The 27,000-nt window shown below is 40.7% G+C and overlaps 1 protein-coding gene across 5 annotated transcripts in view; it reads right to left on the bottom strand.

The window, feature by feature from the left end:
- tle2b (TLE family member 2, transcriptional corepressor b) overlaps positions 1–27,000 on the bottom strand; it is a 270,457-nt gene that overhangs the window by 41,482 nt on the left and 201,975 nt on the right. For all 5 annotated transcript variants that reach the window (XM_034179780.1, XM_034179781.1, XM_034179784.1 and 2 more), the window contains 4 exons: positions 24,867–25,007; positions 16,752–16,805; positions 5,211–5,378; positions 4,533–4,671 (listed from right to left, as the gene is read on the bottom strand). In XM_034179780.1, the coding sequence (XP_034035671.1) occupies positions 4,533–4,671; positions 5,211–5,378; positions 16,752–16,805; positions 24,867–25,007 (502 nt within the window). The remainder of the gene's footprint in view (positions 1–4,532; positions 4,672–5,210; positions 5,379–16,751; positions 16,806–24,866; positions 25,008–27,000) is intronic.

The raw sequence follows: 27,000 nt of genomic DNA, 5'->3' as shown, positions 1-27,000 counted from the left end.
AGTAATCTCTGCTCGTCCGAGCTGCATGGGCTCGTCAACAGGAGGAGCCAGAGGTCCCGTCGGAGGAGCCTCAGTGGGGCGAAGAAGAGGCGGCCCAGATCTGTGTCGGGGAAAGCCCCGAGACGAAAAAACCCGCTCTGATGGGCGTCCTCTCTCGCGTCCATGCTCCTTCATCCGATCATCTAGACGAATCACCAACGATATTAGCTCATCTAAATCGTTTGGCTCGTCACGGACTGCTGGCTCGTCTTTTAATGACTCATTTAACCCATCTACAAACATTCCTCGTAAAGCTGCGGCGCTCCAACCTGACTGAGCAGAAACCAGAGAACATTGCATCACCACACAAGGCTCCGGACGACAAACAATCGGTTCGGACGCCGAATCTCTGGGTGACGGAGTTATCTGCACTAGTATCGATGATGCCGCAGCTGGAGCAGCAGGAAGCGGAACGGCTTGCGCTGCAAGCTCCGTAACACGGGCGTCTGTTTGTTTAATTTGGTTTGCGAGATGCTGTAATTGCTCCCATATTTTCTCCAAGTGTTCTTGAACTTTTTCGGCAAAAGGAACCGCCTCTGCCGCTGGGTCCATTATGGAATGGCCGGGAACTACTGTTATGTGTCGACGCGGGTTGAGGAGCGGACCTGCGTCAGACGGAACCCAGCGCTACAAATAACCAGAAAAGCGGTTCCAAAAACAATATATTTATTTCACCCGCTGCATAAAAAGTGTAAAAACAAAAATAGCGTCCTTCTGGTGGAGTGACTGCTGGCACGCTCTCCAGCGCCCGTAAGGATCAAAGCCCGGTGCTCCTGGACCCACTACCACCGCCAAACACTCCCCAGGTGGACACGACAAACTGACTCTCTGTGAAGCAAAGAAGAGGTGAGGTAAGTCAGCAGTTCAACAATATCTTTCAAAAGACACACGCTATCAGCAACACATTCAGGTCTGTATCTTTTTTAACTTTATGCAAATGAGCAGCCTCTCACAACAGGTGGAGGATCACTTATCCGCACGCCACAGCAGTGAGAAGCAAGCTGCACAATTCTCATCACAATTCAAGTATACTGTGTAACAAAACACCAAGTTACTATCAACAATTAATCAAACACTTAATCACCTTTAATGTGTGCTGACAGCATGTGTCCTCACCCTTCCTTGCTTCACGGGCTCGATGTGTCAAACCCAGGCGCGGTCCTCAGCGTCTCACAAACGAACATCACAAGGTCGAGTTCCCGGCAGTTCTGCTTGAATCACACATGACTTAAATGCAGAACGCCATCCAATTATCTGCTTCAGCTGAAAGTCTTTAAGGTTGCATGTGAGCACCAGTCACAGGTGCTACACATGATGTTGATGAGGGTGAGGACTCTTCAGCCAGCACCTTCTTCACAGACAAATCAGTTTCCATGCCACCTGAAGAGCAAAGAAAAGAAAACCACACCAAAATATCCAGCCACACCCCCCAACACACAACAGAAATGTTCTAATGCAGCAGATGCCTTGCTCAAGAAGAGCATATTGGAATGATTTTTTTTTTCTACTGAGGAAATGTAGTTTTCCTTTCAACATATTTAAATTATTCAAATATGTAAATGACAAATGGACTGCATTTATGTAGCACTTTTGCATCTACATCAGACGCTCAAAGCTCTTTACAGTAATGCCTCACATTCACCCCGATGTGAGGCTGCTGCCATACAAGGCGCTCAAGACACACCGGGAGCAACTAGGGGATTAAGGACCTTGCCAAACGGCCCTTAGTGATTTTCCGGTAAGGCTGGGATTTGAATCAAGGAGCCTCTGGCCTCAAGCCCAACGCTTCACCACTAGACCATTACCTCCCCTACGCACTATCCTTAATATATATATCTTTTTTGGGACACCCCATATATACAGTGAGGAAAATAAGTATTTGAACACCCTGCAATTTTGCAAGTTCTCCCACTTAGAAATCATGGAGGGGTCTGAAATTTTCATCTTAGGTGCACGTCCACTGTGATAGACATAATCTAAAAAAAAAAAAAAAAAAATCCGGATATCACAATGTATGATTTTTTAAATAATTTATTTGTATGCTACTGCTGCAAATAAGTATTTGAAAACCTACCAACCAGCAAGAATTCTGGCTCACACAGACCTGTTAATTTGTTTTTAAGGAGCCCTCTTATTCTGCACTCTTTAACTGTATTAACTGCACCTGTTTGAACTTGTTACCTGTATAAAAGACACCTGTTCACACTCTCAATCAATCACACTCCAACCTGTCCACCATAGCCAAGACCAAAGAGCTGTCTAAGGACACCAGGGACAAAACTGTAGACCTGCACAAGGCTGGGATGGACTACAGGACAACAGGCAAGCAGCTTGGTAGAAGACAACAACTGTTATGATTATTTATTAGAAAGTGGAAGAAACACAAGATGACTGTCAGTCTCCCTCGGTCTGGGATTCCATGCAAGATCTCACTTTGTGGGGTAAGGATGATTCTCAGAAAGCTCAGAACTACACAGGAGGACCTGGTCAGTGACCTGAAGAGAGCTGGGACCACAGTCACAGAGATCACATTAGTAACACATGATGCTGTCATGGTATAAAATCCTGCAGGGCAGCAAGGTCCCCCTGCTCAAGTCAGCACATGTCCAGGCCTGTTTGAAGTTCACCAGTGACCATCGGGATGATCCAGAGGAGGCATGAGAGAAGGTCATGTGATCAGATGAGATCAGAATAGAGCTTTTTGGAATCAACTCAACTTACCATGTTTAGAGGATGAGAACAACCCCAAGAAAACCATCCCAACCGTGAAGCATGGGGGTGGAAACATCATACTCTGGGGGTGATCTTCTGTAAAGGGGACAGGACGACTGCACAGTATTGAAGGGAGGATGGATGGGGTCATGTATTGTGAGATTTTGGCAAACAACCTCCTTCCCTCAGTATTGAAGATGGGTCATGGCTGGGTCTTCCAGCATGAGAATGACCCCAAACACACAGCCAGGGCAACTAAGGAGGGGCGCCGTAAGAAGTGTTTAAATACTTATTTGCAGCAGTAACATACAAATAAAATATTAAAAAATCATACATTGTGATTTCTGGATTTTTTATTTTTTTTTTAGATTACATCTCTCACAGTGGACATGCACCTAAGATGAAAATTTCAGACCCCTCCATGATTTCTTAGTGGGAGAACTTGCAAAATTGCAGGGTGTTCAAATACTTATTTTCCTCACTGTGTGTGTATATATATATATATAGCTTCTTTAACAGTTTGGCAAAATTTTGTATTATTGCCATAAAATATTGCTATATGAGAATATGGCTGGAAATAACAGCTTGAGGAAATAGAAATAATCTATGTCAAACTGTATGAACACAAGCACTTAACAAATGTTAAGTGCGTAAAGTGTCTTATATGGTGAACTAAGCAGTAACACCTTGTTTCCGAATAGCATGTCCACGCGTAGCCTTGACATCCATTTACCCATTCATATCTGACATAAAGCGAAGCTCCTGTTTATGTTTTCTTTTTTGTTTATGTGCACAATCTGCATGAGTCCATTGAAAAAAATTCAGCTTTTGCTGTGAATTTCAGCAAGACGGTATACGCTGTGTGCCAGGAAGCTAGCACTAAAAAGCTGATTAAAGCTTTGGCAAGCTAACAAGTTAGCTCCTTTGTTTCAGTTGCTTTACTGTGGATGTTCAAAGTTCTGTTCCCATATTCCACAGAACTGGATGATGAAAAACAGAGAAAAATCAGCCTCTTATGGCTGCTGTGGTCTCTGTAATGAGAATGCATTTCTTTGTATTGAACACTAGATGATGGATTGCATATTATTATGGACACAATTCATACATGGAAACAAGGCGTAAGTAATCTCACAACACTTAGTAATCTCACAACACTTAGTAATGGATAACACTGCATAGCTCTAAATGTAAGAAGCAAAACAGAAGTTTTTGCTATATTATTTTATTACACATTAGCACTGTTGCCTTACAGCGAGAAGGTCGTGGGTTCAATTCCCGTGGCCTTTCTGTGTGGAGTTTGCATGTTCTCCTCGTCTTTGCATGGGTTTCCTCTGGGTGCTCCAGTTTCCTCCCACATCCAAACACATGCGGGTTAGGTGGATTGGAATCTTTAAAATTCTCCGTAGGTGTGTGTGTGGGTGTGTCTGTGTTTGTTTGTTTATTTGTGGGCCTGCGACAGACTGGCGTCCTGTCCTGGGTGTACCCCGCCTCGCGCTCTATGACTGCTGGGATAGGCTCCAGCCCCCTGCGACCCTTAATTGGACTAAGTGGTAGAAGATGAATGAATTAATTAATTTTATCACACATTTCAAAAACAGCTGTCAGAAAGTGCTTCACACTCAAAAACAAAGACAACAAAACAATGACTGGCATGCAATTAACCAAAGACAGACCTGCACAGGTGAGTGTTAAAGAGTCCACAGCATCCCCTAAATTATTAATTTTACTGAGCTGCTATAAAGCCCTCATTTAAATTTTCATGATGTTCCTGTAAGCCTCACCAAGTGGATCCGCTTTACTAACAAGACGAAGGCAGGAGGTGCTGGTACCAGGGGCTCCTGATGCTCCAGGGGTGAGGGCCTCACGGTGGGATGGGGACGGAGTGCCAGACTTAGACAATGGAGACTGTGACTTGTCCATCTGTGGAAAAAAGTCATGGACAAGGGGAATGGTTCACTAATCGAAGGTTCACTAGGGCAAAAGTTCAGTAGTATGTCTGTGTATTTACTCCAAATTAAGCCAAACATCACAATTCAGAGTCACCCGTGAAGGTTGGATAATTGGCATTTGAATGAAATGCCAAAGTCTTAATTACGGAATATTATGTATGACATTTACATTGTGCGGTGCATATTTATAACCAGCAAAGTTAAAAACAAAGTGACATGTTATTTTTATTAAAGTAACATTCACTCTTGCATCACAGATGATACTTCTTTTTAATTAAAACGAAAAGCACATGTAAGTATTGTAGCCACTTTTGTCCTATTTTGGACATAATTCACCATAACCGAGTGGTCCTCTGTCTGTTCTCTGATATGTTAACATGCTCAGATGTGCAGAGCACAGACAATGTGTCTCATGGCCTGCATGTGTTAACACACTATGCATACAAAGGTCTCTGTTTCCACCTATGCAAATGGAAAGACCATGCTCTTTACACCAGTGCTGTATTGTACCTGTGCAGGGTCCTTGGGCTTTCCTGGGGTGGGGCTGCGTGGATTTGGGGTGGAGGGGGCTTCTACTGCACCTGAGGAACCTGGAACCTCTTTTCTTAGTGTGGGGGCCCGGTCTAAACCGTTCCCATGTGGGGAGTGAGGAGGGCTGCCAGCAGGAGAGTTTGGCTCCTAAATGACAAAAAAAGAAACAAATGTCAAAGTTGTTCATAGAGTTCACAATAATGATAATTTATTTTTAGTCTTAAATCTCTCTCACAGTGCTGTTATTCAATTAATGTGCTTCAAGCCTCCCTAAAATCTTACAGCTTAATCGTTGGTGTAAACAATTAGTATGTTGATCTCCAAATGAGGTGCGGTCAGGCTCAGTGTTGGTGCATTGTTTTTGTAAAGAGGCACAAAGTGATTGTACCAAAGCCCAGCAAGAACCTGGTCTAAAGTCAGAGTTTTTAGGGGTTAGTACGGTCACCCCCACCAAGAAGATCCCCAGTTTAAAAACCAACCATGCCCCTTCTGCTTGTGCATCTGAAGTTGTGTCAGCAAGGAAATCTGATGTCTGCAAATACACTCTGCTTCAACATGTGGATTAGTGCTTTGTTGCGTCAAACTACAACAAAATCAAAACTATCCTAAAACAAAAATGACTAAAAAATAAAAATAAGCTCAAATGAAAAAACACAACACTTTAGGAACACCAATTTTCTTCCTCACAAGATGAGGCTTGCCATGGGATGATGCAGTTGCTAAGAGGAGGCAGGGTCTGTATGAACTCAGGTGGTCGGAAGAGAATGAGGAGAGGATGAGGACGGTGCCTTTTGGAGCAGACATTCGTATGCTGCACCTCAGACAGCGGTGTGGTTTCCTTGCCAGAAAAACTTGTAATTCTGAGTTCACCATCTAAACAGCATTGTGCCAGTTACTGGTGCACCTGTCTCTTAAGAACAGGAGACACTATACAATTATAGATTTTGCTGAGGTGTACCCGTGATTATGCGGTGTACCCGTGATTATGGGATTCACCGAGGCCTCGGTGAACCCTATCCTGACCAGGTCCGCATAATCACAGGTACACTGAAATACTGTCATACTGCACCAACTGACATCCCATCGATCGACTGGAGATGCCTGTTAAGTCCGTGACGAAGAGTCATCAGGCTTGTTTTCTTATAAAGTTCGCCATTTGCCTGTCTAGCTTCCGCATAAAATCGACCAAGTACTCCATCAAGCATCCGTCTGTCGTAAGTTTCAAAGTTGTCCCTTTTCAGTGACGTACTTGTGAAACAGGTTGGCTGCTGACTGTGTATTTCTGCGGGTGTTCTTCGCATCTTTTTCATGTAAAATTCGTTTTAAGTCAGAGTCGCTAACAGACGCAAACCTGTCTTCTGCCATCTTGTCAACAAACTGACAGCCAAAGTAGGCATTGTATTGCATTATCTGATTGGTCATTATCAATAGAAGGCGCCGCTTGCTTAGCTAGTGCTACGCTGCACGCGAGGTGTACTCGTTTTGCACGCGCAATTTACTCGGCTCCACCAGCGGTCAACTCGGCATGTGGTACAGCTCAGAAAGTGGCAAATGGGCCAATCAGAAGTTGGCAAAATCCCATGCCATATAATAATCTGATTGGTTTATTTCATATTATACACAAAACACAAACATATTTAACTGACTAACCCCTAACTTTTTATTTTTCTCTCGTGTAAATATCAGTGGAGTTGGACACGCCCCAAATACACTTTACATACCTACTTTAGGCCGCGTGCTATAGATTGTCTAGACAGGGCACGAGATGATTACTCTAAAAGTAATCTACACAGTAATTAGTTGAAGTTGTTTGTCAGATCCTTAATTGTGAAATGCAAGTGCACTCGGTGGTCTTAACCCTCGTGAGATTACATGAAGCGGATGAGCTTGTCGCTGTTGGAGCTGCCATGTACAGGATGAGGTGTCGCTGTTCCAGGCTGCTTTCATCACCGTTCAGCCACTCAGAACAGAGTGCTGGAGTAAGCGCTTCTCACCGGGTCACCACCATCAGCACAGATATTTCAGAGTTTACACACACACACATCACATGCTCACATATCCACTTATAAACACGGCACGCACACACACTTGCTCGCCTGCATGATCAAACGTGCACAAATGCATGCGCTGTACAATCATTTCCCTCCCTTTCTCTGCTATTACCCACATTTGTCACATGATTTTCTTCTCTTGTACCACTTTCCAAATCACACAAGAGACCAGCTCTGTCTTTGTGTGTAATATAAAAGTACAGAGTGCTTAGATAAAACATATTTTGGTACACTGTGTGAAGTATTTAAGGAAATAAAATGTTCCAGAGGCATAAACGGCTTTGCATATATTAAACCATCCCGACTGCGGTTATCTAACGTGAGAGAGGAGGAGAAGAGGAGGAGCTGTCCAGGGCGAGAGCAGAGCAGAAGAGTCAGGAGAGAGAGAGAGAGAGAGAGAGAGAGAGAGAGAGAGAGAGAGAGAGAGAGAGAGAGAGAGAGAGAGAGCAGCAAGGACAGAGAAAAATGTTTTATAGAGATTGGAAGGAGGACAACATTCAAACACAAGAGGCAGATAAAACGTGATCAGAGAGCAAGTACTTGTGAATGCAGACAAAAAGAGAACACAAATGGTGATGGCAGATAAACAGCTTACACACTCCTATTGACAAGAAAACTGCAGTGGAACACTGAGTTAGCAGCGCACCTGCTGACTCTTTTCATATTATACATTTTGTCACACACTGTACACCCGTGCACACAACTGTCAAGGTTACAAGGCTATGGTGCATCTGCAAAGTATTCACAGTGGTTCACTTTTTCCACATTTTGTTGTATTACAGCCTTATTCCAAAATGGAGTAAATTCATTTTCCCCTCAAAATTCTACTCACAACACCCCATAATGACGGCATGAAAAAAGTATTTTATTTATTTATTTATTTTTTACAAATTTAAAAAAAAAAACAAAACAAAAAAAAAAACAACTATAAATCACATTTTCACACACTTTGCTCAATACATTGTTGATGCACCTTTCATAGCAATTACAGCAGGGGTGGGCAATGAGGGTCGAGACAGTGCAGGTTTTCCTTGTAACCAATCACCTCACCTGGTGGGTTGCTGATGAGCTTCTCCCCTGCACATAAACACCTGGTCATCAATGAAATCACCTGCTGAGACACCTGAACATTAATGAAATCACCTGCGAAGGTGAGTGGTAGCAAGGAAAACCTGCAATGTCTCTGCCCTTTATGGCACATGATTGCCCACCCCTGGATTACAGCCTCAAGTCTCCTTGAATATGATGCCACAAGCTTGGTGCACCTGTCTTTGGGCAGTTTTACCCATTCCTCTTTGTAGCACCTCTCAAGCTCCATTAGGTTGGATGGGGAGCATCGGTGCACAGCCATTTTCAGATTTTTCCAGAGATGTTCAATCAGGGGGCCCTAAGTGATTTTCCAGTCAGCCTGGGATTTGAAACGAGAATCCTCTGGTCTCAAGTCCGATGCTTAACCACTAGACCATCACCTCCCCAGAGTTGTGCTGAAGCCACTCCTTTGATATCTTCTCTGTATGCTTGGGTCATTGTCCTGCTGAAAGATCAACCGTGGCCCCAGTCTGAGGTCAAGAGCGCTCTGGAGCAGGTTTTCATCCTGGACGTCTCTGTACATTGCTGAATTCATCTTTCCCTCAATCCTGACTAGTCTCCTAGTTGCTGCTGCTGAAAAACACCTCTACAGCATGATGAAGCCACCACCATGCTTCACTGTAGAGTTGGTGCCTAGTTTCCTCCAAACACAACGCCTGGCACCTCCCTGACTAAGGCCGTTCCCACCCCAATCGCTCAGTTTAGACGGGCGGCCAGGTCTAAGCAGAGTCCTGGTGGAGCAGCACTTCTTTCATTTACAGATGATGGAGGTCACTGTTCATTGGGACCTTCAAAGCAGCAAAAATGTTTCCGTACCCTTCCCCAGATTTGTACCTCCAGACAATCCTGTCCCGGACGTCTACAGACAATTCCTTTGACTTCATGCTTGGTTTGTGCTCTGACATGCACTGGCAACTGTGGGACCTTAGGTGTGTGCCTTTCCAAATTATGTCCAATCAACTGAATTTAGAACAGGTGAACTCCAATTAAACTGTAGAAACATCTCAAGGATGCTCAGTGGAAACAGGGTGCACCTGAGCTCAATTTTGAGCTTCATGGCAAAGGCTGTGAATACTTATGTACATGTGATTCTTATATGTGTGTGTGTGTGTGTGTGTGTGTGTGTGTGTGTGTGTGTGTGTGTGTGTGTGTGTGTGTGTGTGTATATGTGTGTGTGTTTTAAATAAATTTACAAAAAAGAAATTGTCATTTCACATTGTCATTATGGGGTGTTGACTTTTTTGTTTAAAAAATGAAATGTATTCACAGATTTGTTTCCTAAACTGGAACAAACCACAGGCAGTGATGGTTTGGCACCATGTCATCTGCTGGTGTTTGTCTGTGTTTGAATATGTCCAACATTAACACAGCCATTTACCAGGAGGTTTTAGAGCACTTCGTGCTTCCAACTGCTGACAAGCTTTATGAAGATGCTGATTTCCTCTTCCAGCAGGACTTGGCACCTGCCCACAGTGCCAAAACTACTAGTAACTGGTTTGCTGACTGTGGTGTTACTGTACTTGATTGTCCCCATACACAATCCCTCATAGATTTTCTATGGGGTATCATCAAGAGGAAGAATAAAGACACCAGAACCAACAATCCGGACAACCTGACGGTTGCTATCAAAGCATCCTGGACTTCCAGAACACCCCAGCAGTACCACAGACTGATACTGGATACAGCGCTGATACAGGAATTCTTTCAAAAGGAGCCACAACCAAATACTGACGTTAAACATTTCTGTATTAGAGATCCTTTAAAAAACAAAAACAAAACAAAAAACTGATCTGCTGAAATATTCGAATATTTTGAGATATGTAGTTTCAATTCTCATTTTGAGCTGTAGGCTGTAATTATCAAAATTAAAATAAAAAAAATGACTAAAACATTCTGGTTTCTATGTACTGAAACTAGAATATTTGCCTCTGAAATACCTGACAAAAATACGGAACTTTTTCATGATATTCTAATTCTTTGAGCTGCACCTGTAGAGCCACCCCAGATCTGCTGTGGTGACTTTGAAAGAATTACCCAGTTTGTGAAAATCAGGGAATGAGGGCAGAGTGAGCCCCCCCTCAGAGAACAAATGAATAGCTGTGCCCCCCCTTCCTTTTATTCCTTTACACAACTTAAACACATTTTAAATATATTTATGTGTTTTTAAGGAACTGTCTATGCATTTACACATTTTACAGCCTTTGTAAACATTTTAAACATTTTTTTAAAGAACTTTTTATTCTTTCACACATTTTACACCCTTTTCAAACATTTTAAATGTGTTTTTAAAAAACTTTCTATTCTTCTATTTTTATCTTTTGTCATATTTTAAACATCTTTTTTTTAACATTTAAACATCTCTGTGTTTTTAAATGTATTTGACATAACTAACACATTTTAACATAAATAATACTAAATAAACTTTTATACATATTTAGTCTCTTATCTAGTCTCACTTCTTGTTTAACGTGAGCAGTGAGTCTAGGTCTTTGACGTGCACAGGCGGTTGATGTGGGGATGCACTGTGGAGAGGAGCAAACGAAGATCGTCCTCTACTTTCTTCTTTTTTTTGGTTGCCCCAAACTCTGTCTTCTCACTGGTAGATTTACACACAAAAAATGTATCCATTTTGCTTCTGGCATGTTAGCTAACAATGTTTTCTTTTTCCTTTTTATGCCCCACGCGGTGCTTGCGTCACGAGGCGGGGCATAAAGCATCCGGGTTGTCCGTCCGTCCATCTGTCTGGCTGCAATTCTTTCGCCGCTACGTAGCTCGGCACCTTTTGCTCGTAGAAACTTCATACTTGTTGGGTACATGCCTTGGAGGAGTACATACATGGGTTCGAAGGCCAGTGACCTTGACCTCCGTTTCAAGGTCAACAGTGGTTGCATTTGTTTTGAAGGCTGGCGACCGTGACCGACTTTTTATGGTCACTGTTTGTCACATCCTCTAAATAAATATTATGCTAATCTCCAATTTTTTCATTGTATATCCCACTTTACATCAAACACATAAGGCTTCAACCAAATACCCACCCCATAGTAAGTCCCTTCGGCTGCTCCCTTGTTTGCACTTGGGGTCGCCACAGCAAATCCAAGGTGGATCTGCATGTTCAAAGTTTTACGCCGGATGCCCTTCCTGACGCAACTCCACATTACATGGAGAAATGTGGCAGGGGTGGGATTTGAACCCGGAACCTTCTGAACTGAAACCAAGCGCATTAACCACTTGGCCACCACCCTGCACCCACCCCATACAAGTACATATTACTGCACTTTGCATGGAAAATAATGCTACGCGTGGGGCATTTCGTGATGAATGTCTCTAGTTTCCCCTTCTTTTTTGTTGGTTAACAGTGTTTACAGTTATCTTTTTGCCATGTTTTTTTGCACAGTTTGAAAACCACTGGTGAAAATGCATTGCTGTAGCATGCCTATTTTTTCCATTTTGAAAATACTAGAATTCCTTGGTTCCTCCCCTTTTTGCAAAGCTTTCGAAGACTGTAATTAAAAAAAATGGCAGGTGAACAGTACCATGCTATGGACAGAACAATAAATAACACTGCTTTTGTTTTGTTTGTTTGATTGGTAGTGTTTTTTGCAAAGCTGCTCCAAACTAATGTTTTCTTGTCGAAATCACACCCAGCTTTCTCGTCAAGTTTGGTGAAAATGGATTAATTACATTTTAACCAATACGGCTAACAAATCAACAAATTCAGGCTGAGAAATAAAACATCACATGTATTAAAAAAGAAAGAAACTTGAAAAAATAAACAATATGCTGAAAATAAAAACACAAACCTGGAAGAAGAACACTGTCTTTCATAGAATCATGCAAACAGCCAGACAGATAGGGTTACAGAGAGGACAGATGGTGCATCCAAGCTGTGTCGAGGCCCGTGTACACTGGAGCTCCTGATGTTGGAGTCATGCTTTATTCATGTGTGGGCTGCAGCAGTGTCAGAGAGCCTCTGTCAGATAAAGGCTGCATGAAACTTGGGGCTTTGCAAAAAAAAAAATCAAAGTTTTTTTTTTTTGAAGCGTGGTGCAGTGAGATGTGTGGGATCAAAATGAAATGTGAGTTTGGTCTGTTAGAGATGGAAAACTATGTGAAAACATATCAGGTGAAAGTGACATATTGTGAAGCTCCCAGTGCAAACAAGGCTAATTACTAATTTCATATTTGCAACATTTTTTTTAGATTTATCCATTGCTTCAGTGACATGTATGATTTCTATAGAGGATAACATGACACATCCAAGGAATTAAGATTTTATAAGATCAAAGATTGAAAATCATAATATAGGTTTGTTGTTGGACTGATTTCAGGTGGCGTCCATTTAGAGATTTTTTATTATCCAGTTATTTTACCCACTAGGTTCACTTACTGTGGAAATGATGAAAGCAGCTATTAACCTCTTATTCAACTGCAACACTTGGACCACAGTATTGTGTGTATACACATACATAGATACAATACACATACAGAGGTGATCGAAGGTATTTAATATCTTGTAGGATGATGCGTGACCTCCACATACATTTCAACAAACCATATCATCACATGACATCATTTACATCATAGGTCTGACACATATGTTAGCACCAAGACAGCACAGGTCTGTGTAGAAAACCACATCTTAGTATCTCCATTAGTTCCTGAGATATGTTCTTTAATATATTTTAGATGCTTACCTCTAATTTGACCTAGACATTTGATCTATCACCTTGATATGACCTGTGTTGTGAGAGGACCGTCAGCCAGAGGTGGGACGAAGTCACCAGCAAGTAATGAATCGGCAAGTCTCAAGTCAAATCTCAAGTCAGCTTGCAAACAATTGGTGGTCACTATGACTTGAGATTTGTCAATTCATGACTTGAGAATGACTTGCTGGTGACTTCGTCGAACCTCTGCCATCAGCCCACTGAGTTTAACCATCATGTTTGATTGAAATTGTTCTTTTGAGTTTTGATGATATCACTGTGGACAGACAAGTAAACAGAAAAACAGGGCCATTACAACAACCTCGTTATACTCCACGGTGAGGCGAAACAAAATTCTAGAAATCATGTATTATTAGAAATCATGTATTAGACTTGTTCTCAAGCAAACGTAAAAGCCAACTTTGTATTATATCTGAATCAAAAGGTTGAAGGGTTCAATCCCTCAAAATGGCAGTGTACAGAAGTCTGGAGACTGAACCCCAAACTGTGGGTTCACACACATCAACTACATATAGAGGTGAGAAGAAGACCTAGGAAACTAAGACATTGTTCATACAGACCAGATTTTAATGCTTTTGTCTACGAGTGAGGCAAATATAGGCTCTGTGCATACATTACCGTATTGGGGGCAGTATCACATGCAATACCAGAAAGCACATTGTCAAATAAAATCAGATAAAGAAGTCTGGCATGTTTAGCCGGGCAGCACACCATAGCATCTTATTTCTGTGTGCTGAAATTAATCCATTCCTTAATGTTTTATGTAAACATAGAACTAATCAATTTTGTTTCACCCTTGTTTATTTGTGTCTGTTTGTTTGTTTGTGAACAGCTTGGAACAGATTTTCATATATCATGTGATTTTTTTTTCTTTTTTTTTTACTGGAGATTCATATCCTGATAGGCAAGAACTGATTCAAGTTTCAAGGTCATAATTCAAAGGTCAAAGTCAGGAAACATCTTGAAAAAACCCTATCTTTAACATTGAATTTTCAAAAAAGAAGTTCTGTCATATTTGAGTGTTATGTAGGATGGTATCCTTTATGTACTGGCAAAGTTTTATCCGGATCTGATGCAGATTGTGGATTTTGTGGACATTTGAATTTAATATTGAAAAGCCCACGTGGTGTACATTTTGCATTATATCTCACTCAAAAGTGACTCATCACTCTTATTTTTCTGCTATGTATTTATCTCCACCACAAAAATTGGATGGAGGTTCCAATTTTTGCCTGTCTGTCTATCTTCCATTTATCAGTCGGAAAAGAAGCTCTAAGAACCAATGACAAAATGTGCATAGCAGACATAACCAATGTTCTGTGAAAATTATCTGAAAAAAAAATCAAAAACTGAACAAGTTAAAAATCAAAACCTGACAACACCACAAAAAAACAAAACAAAAAACTTTGATTCAAGTGCATGAACTAAATATATACTCCTGACGTTTGATCACATCTAATTCAGCTTATGAAAAGACACTTCTAACAGGATTTTGACCTTAAATTTTTTCCCCAAAGTAAAATTTTGGAGAATTGGAAACTATTGTTGGCAGAGGTTTGCACCCTACGAGTGCAGTGCTCTAGTTTATTTATTTATTTATTCATTTATTTCTGTGTTTCAAGCTTGTCGTGTAGCAGTGTGCTGTTATGAGTTGGTGGGGTGCATGTCAACTTGTAAAAAAAACCATCATTCGCTTCTTTGCCTCTGCCAAAAATGGCGCAATGACAAATGGTGTGGAGTGACACAACAGCACAAACTGGCCTTTGGCATAAAGGAGTGGGTTTTCAGAAAATGAAGGACACTCCATTTCAAGTTGGAGCAACTTAAATTAGAATAAACGTACTCAACAGTGGTTTGTGGCATGGCTTTCCCTTCTCTTATACCTATCCAAACTCTTAACATTGTATTTACCTTTTATCTTTTTATTTTCACATTTTCAAATGTTTGCATATTATAGCTTCTTTTAAGGCCCTCCATCACACTCAGACAATGACCATGAAGATGACAGTGCATCCTAACAATTTCAATAAATGCAGCAGGAACATGGTCAAAATGGAAAAAGGTGCATTTGTCAAGTTCCCACTAATTTCTTACTATGCGCATACAGCATCCAGTGTGTTCTTACTGTGACCAATCAGAGCACACCACTACATCTGTTCAATCCTTATAAATACTGCACTTTTTACTAATTCTGCAAGTTTTCTTGTGTCCACATTTACATCCAACAGTCAACTACAGTCTGTAAGTATTCCATCAGTGACATCAGGAAAGTCCAGGAGAGGCTGTGTTGGAAAAGGCAAAGGCCGGATAAAGTTGCAGAAGAAGCCTTCCATGGACAGCTCATCTTCAGGACCACTTATGGCTCATGCACACTTTCTGTATCACAAGTTGCTTTGAGAAATGTGCATAAAACTTTAAATGTTTGCAGTTACAGTAGTGTTCAGAATAATAGTAGTGCTATGTGACTAAAAAGATTAATCCAGGTTTTGAGTATATTTCTTATTGTTACATGGGAAACAAGGTACCAGTAGATTCAGTAGATTCTCACAAATCCAACAAGACCAAGCATTCATGATATGCACACTGTTAAGGCTATGAAATTGTGCTATTAGTAAAAAAAAAAAGTAGAAAAGGGGGTGTTCACAATAATAGTAGCATCTGCTGTTGATGCTACAAACTCAAAACTATTATGTTCAAACTGCTTTTTTTAGCAATCCTGTGAATCACTAAACTAGTATTTAGTTGTATAACCACAGTTTTTCATGATTTCTTCACATCTGCGAGGCATTAATTTTGTTGGTTTGAAACCAAGATTTTGCACATTTACTAGTGTGCTTGGGGTCATTGTCTTGTTGAAACACCCATTTCAAGGGCATGTCCTCTTCAGCATAAGGCAACATGACCTCTTCAAGTATTTTGACATATCCAAACTGATCCATGATACCTGGTATGCGATATATAGGCCCAACACCATAGCAAGAGAAACATGCCCATATCATGACGCTTGCACCATTATGCTTCACTGTCTTCACTGTGAACTGTGGCTTGAATTCAAAGTTTGGGGGTCGTCTCACAAACTGTCTGCAGCCCTTGGACCCAAAAAGAACAATTTTACTATAATAAGTCCAAAAATTATTCCTCCATTTCTCTTTAGGCCTCTCTTTAGATATGGTAAATGCAGAAAGAAAAGTATTAACAAAGTCTTTTGTAATGTGGCATGGATGTACCATGCACATACCACAAGTGTGAAGAGGTCATATTCAAAACGCCAGTGATGTAGCAAGATTGCAGTGACAATTCAGTGACTATGCAGTGTACACTGTACAGTTTTTCCCTTTAGCGCCACACTTGTATGTCAATGGAGTCCAAATTTGGATTTACTTACACTGTTACTTCATTAATGTCATTATAACATCCTTATTAAGGTTTTATTGTGTCCTGATTCGACCACGTCCTCTCTATGTTTCTTTTAGCATGTCCAAAGTTCGACCATGTCCTCTATGTCCATGGAAACCACATCATATCTATATTAGTTTCAATTTTTTTTAGTGGGAACATGGCTGAGTGGAACAGTGGTTTAAGGAAGTGCAGTATAACCTAGGAAGCAGTGGTACTACATTCATGCCCAGGGACTAAAACAGGGCTCAATAACTCACTTCATTAGAGACATCCACTACCAGATTGTCTTCACTCTTGTCTCCATCACTGTCCTGCAGAAAGAATGAGACATGAAAAAAACAACTGTCTCAATATTCACAGGTAGTCTGCTCTCTTCCTCATGTACTGCATGAATACATCAACAACTTTAATAAAGGAAACTCGCACAGACACAAAAGTGGAAACACAGATCAATAGATCAATATCACTGTCTGCTTTTCACTTCCTTCCACCGTCTGTCCACTATACAATATTTAACACACAGATATGCGATATATCCTCAAACATCTCTCTCACACAAACACTCTCTCTCTCTCTCTCGTGCACACTAAAGCTCTTTGCTCATCCACAGCACATTTTCACTTGTCTAGCCATTTCTCCCTCTTCTTTCTTTCTCTCTTTTTCTGGGTTGAGAATGATGGCACTTAGTCACCATGGCAACAGTGCTTTGATGTGATCATGGCCTGAGATTCCTGTTGACATGAGTGCGGAGTGACATCAGCACCTAATTACACAGAGCCAAAATAGGGCTATGACTATATCCTATTCCTAGAATGAAAATACAAACAGAGAAAGAGAGCTAGAGCTAGAGAGAGAGAGAGAGAGAGAGAGAGAGGAACAGAAAATAAAAAAAAACATTAAAGGATGGAATGAGAATATCTCAAATGAAAGCTGGAAAGAAATGAAAATGAAGAGGAAGAAGCAAAAGGATATTAAATGTGAATGTGATAAAGACACAGCGAGATATAAAAGAGCAATCAGACAGAAACTGGAGCTGGAATGTAGCTCAACAGAGAGAAAGAGGGAAGAAAAATATTTTGGGAAAGTGGAAACTATCTGTGCTTTTTGTCGCACTGAACTAATGGGAAGATCTGGACTATCGTTGATGCCAAAGTGATTTAGCTAGAGGCCGTCTTGCACAGACAGACTCCCAATGTCAATCAATCCTCCAGACTGCAAACACGCACACAGTCATCTAATTCATTACAACTATCAGCTTTGGCCATCTCTCTTCTGGCATTACATCCCCTCTGGCTCCCAGCTCTTTCTGATTGGACGCATCCAAAACAAACACCGCTTTAACTGGCCACAGGCCCTCGGCCCTTATCTGGCTCACAATATCATATGCAATATACATATTATAGAGTTGGGAAAAAATACTTTTAAATGTAATCAGGTACTAAATACAAAATACAGTATAGTGCAGCGGATAACTGAAAAAATCGGTCCAGTGGTGATGCAAGCACCAAATTTGGCACAAATACACTTCAGACATTACTCTTTTGAAAAGGCAGGGTTCATTCGGTAGCCAGGTAGGGGTCAAAATTATAAGATGCTCCAATCATATTGGAAATGATACCACATTATTTGTCTGATCACAGAGATTCCAAAAAGGTATAGTTTGGACTATCTGTGATGGAATGTTATGGAGTTATGGGGTAAAAACAGCAAGAATGGTGACAAAGGTCAATTTCAGTTTGTACAGGGATCAAAAGTTAAAGTTGCTCTAATTTTTGAAAAAAAAAACTTAATGCAAATTATTGGTTGAGTTAATAGGGTTTTTTTTTTTTAAAGGAATAATTAGCATGTATCATACTTAGTTATCATGTTACCGAGTAACATATGTCACATGTCATAGAATCCAATGGATGTCAACATTGTTTAAGCTTTACTTTGTAGACCAGGCACTCAACACAGTCAAAACTATTCAATTTATTAATCCCATTAGGTCAACCAATAATTTGCACCACTTTTTACCAAAATTGGAGCAACTTTAACTTTTGACCCCTGTACAAACTGAAATTGACATTTCTCACCATTTTTGCTATTTTTTACACCATACCTCCAGAGAATTTAGTCAGATAGTAAAACTACACCTTTTTGAAATCTTTATCATCAGACAAAAATATGAAATACCTTTCAATATGATTGGAGCATTTTTAAACTTTGACTCCTGCATAATTCAATTGACCCCTACCTGCCCACCTATTGAAAATTCAAGTGGACACTCTGCTTTTTCAAAGGAGTAATGTCTAAGGAGTATTTCTGCCAAGTTTTGTGCTCGCATCATGATTTGAAGGGTTCCTCTGTAAATATTCTCTTATCTGCTGCTCTAATGGGAATGCATTTGGATTCATTACAGTGTAATCTGAATACTTTTGAATGACTTCAAAATCAATCACTGAAAATGATGTGCTTTGTGATAACAATGGACATAATCATAAATAATCATTTTTCTTGTCTGACAAACTATAGATTAAATTATAAATGAAAACAAATTAAGCGTTTAGAAAATAAATGGCTGGATGTTTGGAGATAGTTTTCACCTGCACCTCTCTCAAAAACTAAACATGAAAGGCATCAAAGGGCTGATGCATTCACTGTATATATTCATCTATGGACAATGACAATAAAAGGCCCTTCTTCTTTTCCTCTTCTTCTCTACACACCATGAAATAACTGAACCTGCGTGACTTCATTATGAAGTCATACATACCAACCAATCACAAATATTTTGCTGATCAATATATGCTTTGGATCAATCAGCAGCGTCTTGGTTGTTGATGTGTATAAAGTGTTTTCTTTGACATTTGACCAAATTTCTCCAAAATATAATCACCTCCAGATATCTATCCAAGTCATATCCCTAACTTGATGTATCTAGGATCATTGGTTGTTGAGATATATACAAAAAATGTGTTTTTCAGGCCATATTTTCTTTGACCTTAAACTTTGACCAAACTACTCCAAAATTTAAACACCTGGCGATAACTAGACAAATCCCCATCCCAGAGTCTGAAGGAAATCCATCCTGCCATTTTTGAGCCATCTTGTCCACAGACACACAGACAACACACAGACAAACACACTCATACACGCCAGTGAAAAAAAACACCCAGTTATTGTCACTTCACTGACATGCAGAGTGAAGGTGATTCTGATTTCATGTGGAAAAAAAGATGAAATATTGTGGTTAAAAAAATGTCTAGACAACAAAAGTTAGGTGTTGCTAAATATGGTGCGATACAGCGGTATTCCATTTGAAGGTGGATTCACACCACTGGAGTAGAACCATGAAATTCAGAAAGTACATCACAGCACCAATTTCAAGAAAATATTGGATCTAGCCTGGAACAGATGTATTTTGGGGTAGTTAGAGTGCACACCTCTGCCAAGAACCCAACAATCCTTGGTTTACCTGGACAGGTGGAGGTGCTAGTCTACCAAAGGACACATCACAGGTTGTACAAAAATACATTCCCAGCTCCACATCTGGTTCAAATCCTATCTGATGTTTCATTGATCAACACCTATCACTTCACCAAATTTTACTAAAATCCATTCCCGATTTTTCAGATATTCTGCAAAAAGACAATGAGACAACTAAGACAAAAACATTTAAGAGTAAACCCAAATATAATGGTGGAAGCAGGAAATATTAAATGGCTCGAGGTACATAACATTTCAGTGCAGAGGCACACTGACGAGTGGCTATGACAGAACATCCTTGTTTTTGCTTTCTGTGGCTACGACATGTGCAAAGAAAAGCTGCACAAGTAGCTAGAGAAGACTAAGGGGACATCAACATTTCACCTGGCTGCAGCAGGTAGATGGTTATTTTAGAAATGTGGGAACCGACCGGCTGTCTGCCTGGGTGGTTGCCATTCACTACCCAAGGCGGTTCCATGGTGTCATGGATGCGGCGAAGAGACGCAAAAGCAAATGCTGCCAGACTTGACTTGACTTGTTATTATTATTATTGTACTTGGCCCCACAAATCTTAGAAACATGGTGTCTAACCAGATCCTTACTCTGGATGGCATTACTCTGACCTCTAGTAATACTGTGAGAAATCTTGGAGTCATTTTTGATCAGGATATGTCATTCAAAGCGCATATTAAACAAATATGTAGGACTGCTTTTTTGCATTTACGCAATATCTCTAAAATCAGAAAGGTCTTGTCTCAGAGTGATGCTGAAAAACTAATTCATGCATTTATTTCCTCTAGGCTGGACTATTGTAATTCATTATTATCAGGTTGTCCTAAAAGTTCCCTAAAAAGCCTTCAGTTAATTCAAAATGCTGCAGCTAGAGTACTGACGGGGACTAGAAGGAGAGAGCATATCTCACCCATATTGGCCTCTCTTCATTGGCTTCCTGTTAATTCTAGAATAGAATTTAAAATTCTTCTTCTTACTTATAAGGTTTTGAATAATCAGGTCCCATCTTATCTTAGGGACCTCGTAGTACCATATCACCCCAATAGAGCGCTTCGCTCTCAGACTGCAGGCTTACTTGTAGTTCCTAGGGTTTGTAAGAGTAGAATGGGAGGCAGAGCCTTCAGCTTTCAGGCTCCTCTCCTGTGGAACCAGCTCCCAATTCAGATCAGGGAGACAGACACCCTCTCTACTTTTAAGATTAGGCTTAAAACTTTCCTTTTTGCTAAAGCTTATAGTTAGGGCTGGATCAGGTGACCCTGAACCATCCCTTAGTTATGCTGCTATAGACGTAGACTGCTGGGGGGTTCCCATGATGCACTGTTTCTTTCTCTTTTTGCTCTGTATGCACCACTCTGCATTTAATCATTAGTGATCGATCTCTGCTCCCCTCCACAGCATGTCTTTTTCCTGGTTCTCTCCCTCAGCCCCAACCAGTCCCAGCAGAGGACTGCCCCTCCCTGGGCCTGGTTCTGCTGGAGGTTTCTTCCTGTTAAAAGGGAGTTTTTACTTCCCACTGTAGCCAAGTGCTTGCTCACAGGGGGTCGTTTTTGACCGTTGGGGTTTTACATAATTATTGTATAGCCTTGCCTTACAATATAAAGCGCCTTGGGGCAACTGTTTGTTGTGATTTGGCGCTATATAAAAAAATTGATTGATTGATTGATTGATTGACTTGCTACGATATATGAGCTCTCAAGGGATTTCCCTCATGTCAAATGGGATTTCCACCAAAATTCAAAATGTAACATATGTAAAAAATAAATAAATTTACATTGTAAGTTTTTAAAAACCAAATCTACCATGCAGTAGTAGCACTAATATGTTTCATGTCACTGACATTAATGACCGAAGCTCCTCACATCACACCATGTCATTTAGGTCTTTCAGACTTTTTTCAGTATAATAGCGTTATAAACTTAAATGCTAAAAAATGAAATTGCTAATTGAGAGTCACAACTAATTTAGATAAATCAGTTTTTCAACATTTTTTAACGTACTTTTAGATTTTTTATTGATTTGATTAGAAAATAATACGAGCGAAGCGACATGCCTGAAGCTCGCTCATGGTACAAGGGGGCCCAAACAGGAAGTGCCAAATTTTGAGTCCACAGTGAAACAGGAAATGTCAAATGTCAAACACTTCCTGGATTGACAGATGACATCTCATGGAATCTCGCAGGAATACAATAGCAAATTCACAATGAAACAGGAAGTGCCAAATTTTGAGTCCACGGTGAAACAGGAAATGTCAGATGTTGAATTGGAGCTAGAGCGGAGGCCAGGGTTGCACTGGACTACCCTGAAATTTAATTGGACTTTGAAATTTGGAAAATTAAATTAAAATTAAAATTAAATTGGAAAGTTAATTGGATTGGCATGTCCGTACGTCTGGTTGAAAACAGCTGCATTTTGAAATCAGTGGCACATACTGACTACTAGGCCCCTCTTGTACAGTAGCTGGTGCTGTGTACCACAAAATGTTCTAATCCACCTTAGTAGAAGAAGAAAAATTTTGACTCATGGACTCCAAATGACACCAAACTTATATTGGTAAGTAAACAACCATATTTTATGCCAGATATGAGGTCCAGGTTGTTAAAAGCGGCATTTCTCCTTTAATTTGGGTTGTCTTATATATACGTGTTTTTCCAGTGATTTTTAAACAAGCAGGCAGCTGTTGACTTATGAGATATAATGTGATGTAATGTAATGTTCAGTGTGGAAGAAATACAGGTAATTTACTCCTCCTCTGTTCTGTATAAAATCTGTGTAACCTCTTAATTTTGCTCTCTGAAGGACTTATTTTTAAATAAACTCTTAATTTTGCTGTGCGAGTGACACAACAGTGACACAACTATAGGTTAATAAATCTAAAGTTATCTTCCTAAAACTCAAACTGAAAGTCAATCTCTACAACTTGATATAAATTAATTAAAAATACAAAATCCACCTTCCTGATGAAGTGGTGTAGAATATTTTCTTAAAAAGAAGACCCGATAGTTCCGCTACAATTTGACACAAAGTACATTTGAGATGAAATGATGAAAGCCTACATTTGATGTTTTGGTGAAAGAAACTTTTGTATTTCTTCATAAATGATGTAAATAAAGTCCAAGACATATTCAGTGACTTGAAAATGTTCATGTTTCCATCCCCTGACTTGTCTGAAGAAAACTGGAAATAAAACTGATTATTATTTACAGCTATTATCAAGTTTTAGAGATTTGCTTTCAGTTTGAGTTTGAGGAAGATAATTTTAGAAATTTTTATTTTCTATATTTTTTGTATTTCAAATAGCATAAACAAATTAAAATGTGTGAAATTCCAAGTGTTCCAACACTTTTGGAGGGCACTGTATCCTAACCTTATGATGAGTGCAAAATGAGGGTGGTATTATTATTGTTTTGTTTAAGAATGTTTAATTTTCACTGTTGCTGCACTTTGTGTGAAATCATAGTCATATCGTATATCATACTGATATGACAATACTGAGATATGATAATTTGGCCATATTGTACAGCCCTGCTGTCAACTAGCTGAAAACCTGGAATATTAATTTACATCTACATTAAAAAAATACTTAAAGTGGCAGGGGGTTAAAAGGGCTGTAATTAGAGGGTCTGGGGGGGGGGGTGGGTGGGGGGCGGAGCCCCCAGAGAAACTGAAAGGCAAAAAAAAAAAAAGAAAAATGCCCCAGAAGCTGAAAGGTTGTAGCCATGCTAATGCTCCCCTGAAACATTTGCTCAAAAAAAGTCTTAAGGACCTAAATGACATGAGATGCTGAAGAGCTTTGCTCGTTCATGTCTGCAACATATACATCTAAGGAAATTGACCAAACACAGATGTGTGGATGATTACAGCCTTTCTTCAATAGATAATGCAAGAGTTATCAATTTTGATTATTCAGGGTAGATAAATTTACTTATTTTCAAACATCCAAATCTTTTCACATGTAATTTACACGCTAGATAGTCACTGACTGACCTCAAGGGCTGTCAACGTGCGTGTCGACTGTTCATTGATTTCGCACAAGTTCTCCTCTACTGTCGCTCCAGGAAGAGTTCAACATTTGGCATTTCCAGTTTCGGCTTCGCTTTACCATAGAGCGAGTTTGTGCCGGCACCTGCGGCGCCTTCGCTTCACTCATATAATACACTGTTGATCCCTGCGTGGTCCTGTTTGGTTCTGATGTAGCTGCTCAGTGTTGAGAAAGTCTCGTACCTGTAATGTACAATATAATGTACAATATAGAAAGAAATTCCTAACATTGTGGCCTTGGCTGTTGTACTAACAAAGTAATTGTGCAGCGCAGTCTTGTTTGAGGGCAGGCGCTAAAGGGGTCAAATATGACACATATGATGTAGTTTCTCTACTTCCGGGGGAAAAACACGACATTTTCTCTGAGATTTTGGGCAAATTACACGCAAACAAAGTGATAATACAAAGAAAAAGTGACAATGCGGTGGGAAAGTGGACATGTGTTGTGGTTTGTTTATGACCCGGAGGACAAACGTGTCGAGGCGGTTTTGCAGACAAGAGAACGGAGCTACTCTGGTTAGCTGTGTAGGCTAACACTTACCGACACAACATCTCCCATCTGCCTCGTCTTCCCTTCTCCACTGGGAACCTAAAAAACTGCACTTTTCGCAAGTGCGTCGGTGATTGCAGCCGAAAACAAAACAGTACACCATTTTTCCATGTGAAGTTATGCTGTGTATATACTGCGCAACTGTAGCGGCTGTCCCCATAAGTGGTCAAATCCCGTGATTTTTTAAAGATACCTTCTTACTGTAAATGAGACAGATAATTAGAAACTAGTCAAGCCCGTGCTAAGAGATGAAAGCTTTCTGGAAACTACAGAATCTCCAGATATTAAAGGACAAGAGACGTACGTAAGAGTGGGGTGGGAGAGGTTCTTTATCCTCGCAGCGCCTCCTCTTGGCTTCGACTCCCCCCTGCGTAGAGGAGTAGCCACCTGACGGGCCCTGGCGCTCCTCAGTAGGCTGACTGTCTGTTGAAGACACTGACTTACTCTGAAGGAAGAAACAGATGGAAATACATCAGTGCTGAAATACAATTACACGAGTACAGGAAGGTGCACACTGAACAGAAATCACACACGCAATCGCTCAGGAGGTTAGCTTGTAAAAAACTGAAAATATGTTCAGTACAAACACATCGCATTACAGCGTGCACTGTAGGGTCGCACGCGGCAGACAGCGGAAGTGCACAGGACAGCCCATAAGGCTAATTAGTGCTCCCCCCTCGACACACCAGTCCTCATTTAAAATATGACTCTCATTATTGGACAATAAAGCTGTGCCGGCATATTTACAATACAGCCTGGCTCGGTGCTCGGCTCCCAGAAAAAGCCCATCAAAGCATTGTGTTGTTTCCGTCAGAGCAGGGGCCAGAGGTTCAGTGAGGACCACTTGTCATTCCCCGTCCCCCCATGGGGAGGACAAGAACAGCGAGGTTTAACACACCAATGAGTCACACAGGAAGGAGCCGTGCACAGAGGAGGGCAGAAAGCACACAATGAACCTCAGTGCAGCTCAACAAACTTCCCTCTCTTCTTTCTTTCTTCTCTGTCTGACCATGTCTTCTCCCAATTTAGAATTCCAAGATGCTGTAGTGGTGCAGCAGCAGCAGCGCGCTCGCTGATAAAGGCCAAATTGATTTGCATCTCCCTCTTGACTCCCCCCCCATCTCTGTAATGTTCGGCCAAGTTCAGCACGAACTATTTTCCTGGTGCTTAACAATCAGCATTGTGTTTAGCAATTAAATTATGCTGAGGGTTTCACTGCGGATAGGGAGAGGGAGGGAAAGTAAAGTCAGTAGCTGTCTTAAATCATTTTCATTTTGCAATAAAAGCCAGAACAAAGACTTCTTTTTAACAACCTTGCCTTCCTATCTTACTTGTTCTTCTATTTGGTCTCTGTCTTTTCTTTTCCAATTTCATTCTCCATCTCTCTCTAATCCTCCTCCCCTCTGTTATCAACAGTTACACTGATGAAGACCAGCTGTCCGTTGCAGCCAGAACAGTGAGGGAATGTTCACACAGCTCCCACAAATCAATCTGCAACCAGACACGCAAAAAAAAAAAAGAAAAAAAAAATCTCAGACGTCCGCTGGAGTTCAAACAGCCACTTTACACTGTATTCAGTCCGCAGGCAATTAACTGGAATTTTTTTTAACTACAGTTGCACAAAGTGTGTGTAATATTGAAAGGCTATGTGAGGACAGTTGAACTTTAGTCATTATACAGTTCATGTTTCACTTTTTCCAGAAACGACTAAGTGCTTTAAAAAAAAAAAAACACTTACTTAAGGTAACCTGAAGGACCATCATCATTTCACATCGCACATTTACACAACATTTAATTAAGGGAGAGATTTGAAATATGTTCTGCCTATGACCACGCCTGGCCTCAGTGCTTAATTTGTACAGTGGGAGGTCCCGGAGCGCAGAGGATGAAAAAAAAAAGAAAGGCGGGGAGGGGGCTTGCGAACAACGCTGTGCGCCACACCAAAAATAAACTGGGCATGTATTGTAGGCCTAATAACACTAATCACACCAAATCCGGATAGAGTACAAATTCCTCAGTGGTCCCTCGTTTATCGCGGGAGTTATGTTCTCCACATTCACACCGGGCGCGATAAGAGCGACTGCAGCCACAGGTTGCCATGTAATCCCTATGTAAGGACGCGTTTTGGCGCCAAACCACGCAGTGCGATGCGAGTGAAGCGATTTTGAGCGTTTTGCGTGTTTGCAGCGTGATATTGCGTCACATCACGTCGTGTTGCCCTCCTCCCCAAGTTGAAAAATATGAACTTTTTCATCTCGTCGCACCGCAATGACCAATCAGGGACTGAATATGTAGTGACGTGCAGATGTCTGGAGCTTGACTGAAGATGTGAACATGTCCTGTATCTGGTAGCAGCCTGTGAGCAGGACTTATGTCTCTTTTGTCCTTTATTTCACAATTATGACAAGAGTTTTTGGAGCGAGCAGCAGCACCACAGC

The sequence above is a fragment of the Thalassophryne amazonica genome, chromosome 10 (assembly GCF_902500255.1).
Source record: "Thalassophryne amazonica chromosome 10, fThaAma1.1, whole genome shotgun sequence".
Classification (NCBI taxonomy): Eukaryota; Metazoa; Chordata; class Actinopteri; order Batrachoidiformes; family Batrachoididae; genus Thalassophryne; species Thalassophryne amazonica.
Note: the sequence above shows the minus strand (reverse complement) of the source record. Positions and strands in the feature narration are given on the sequence as shown.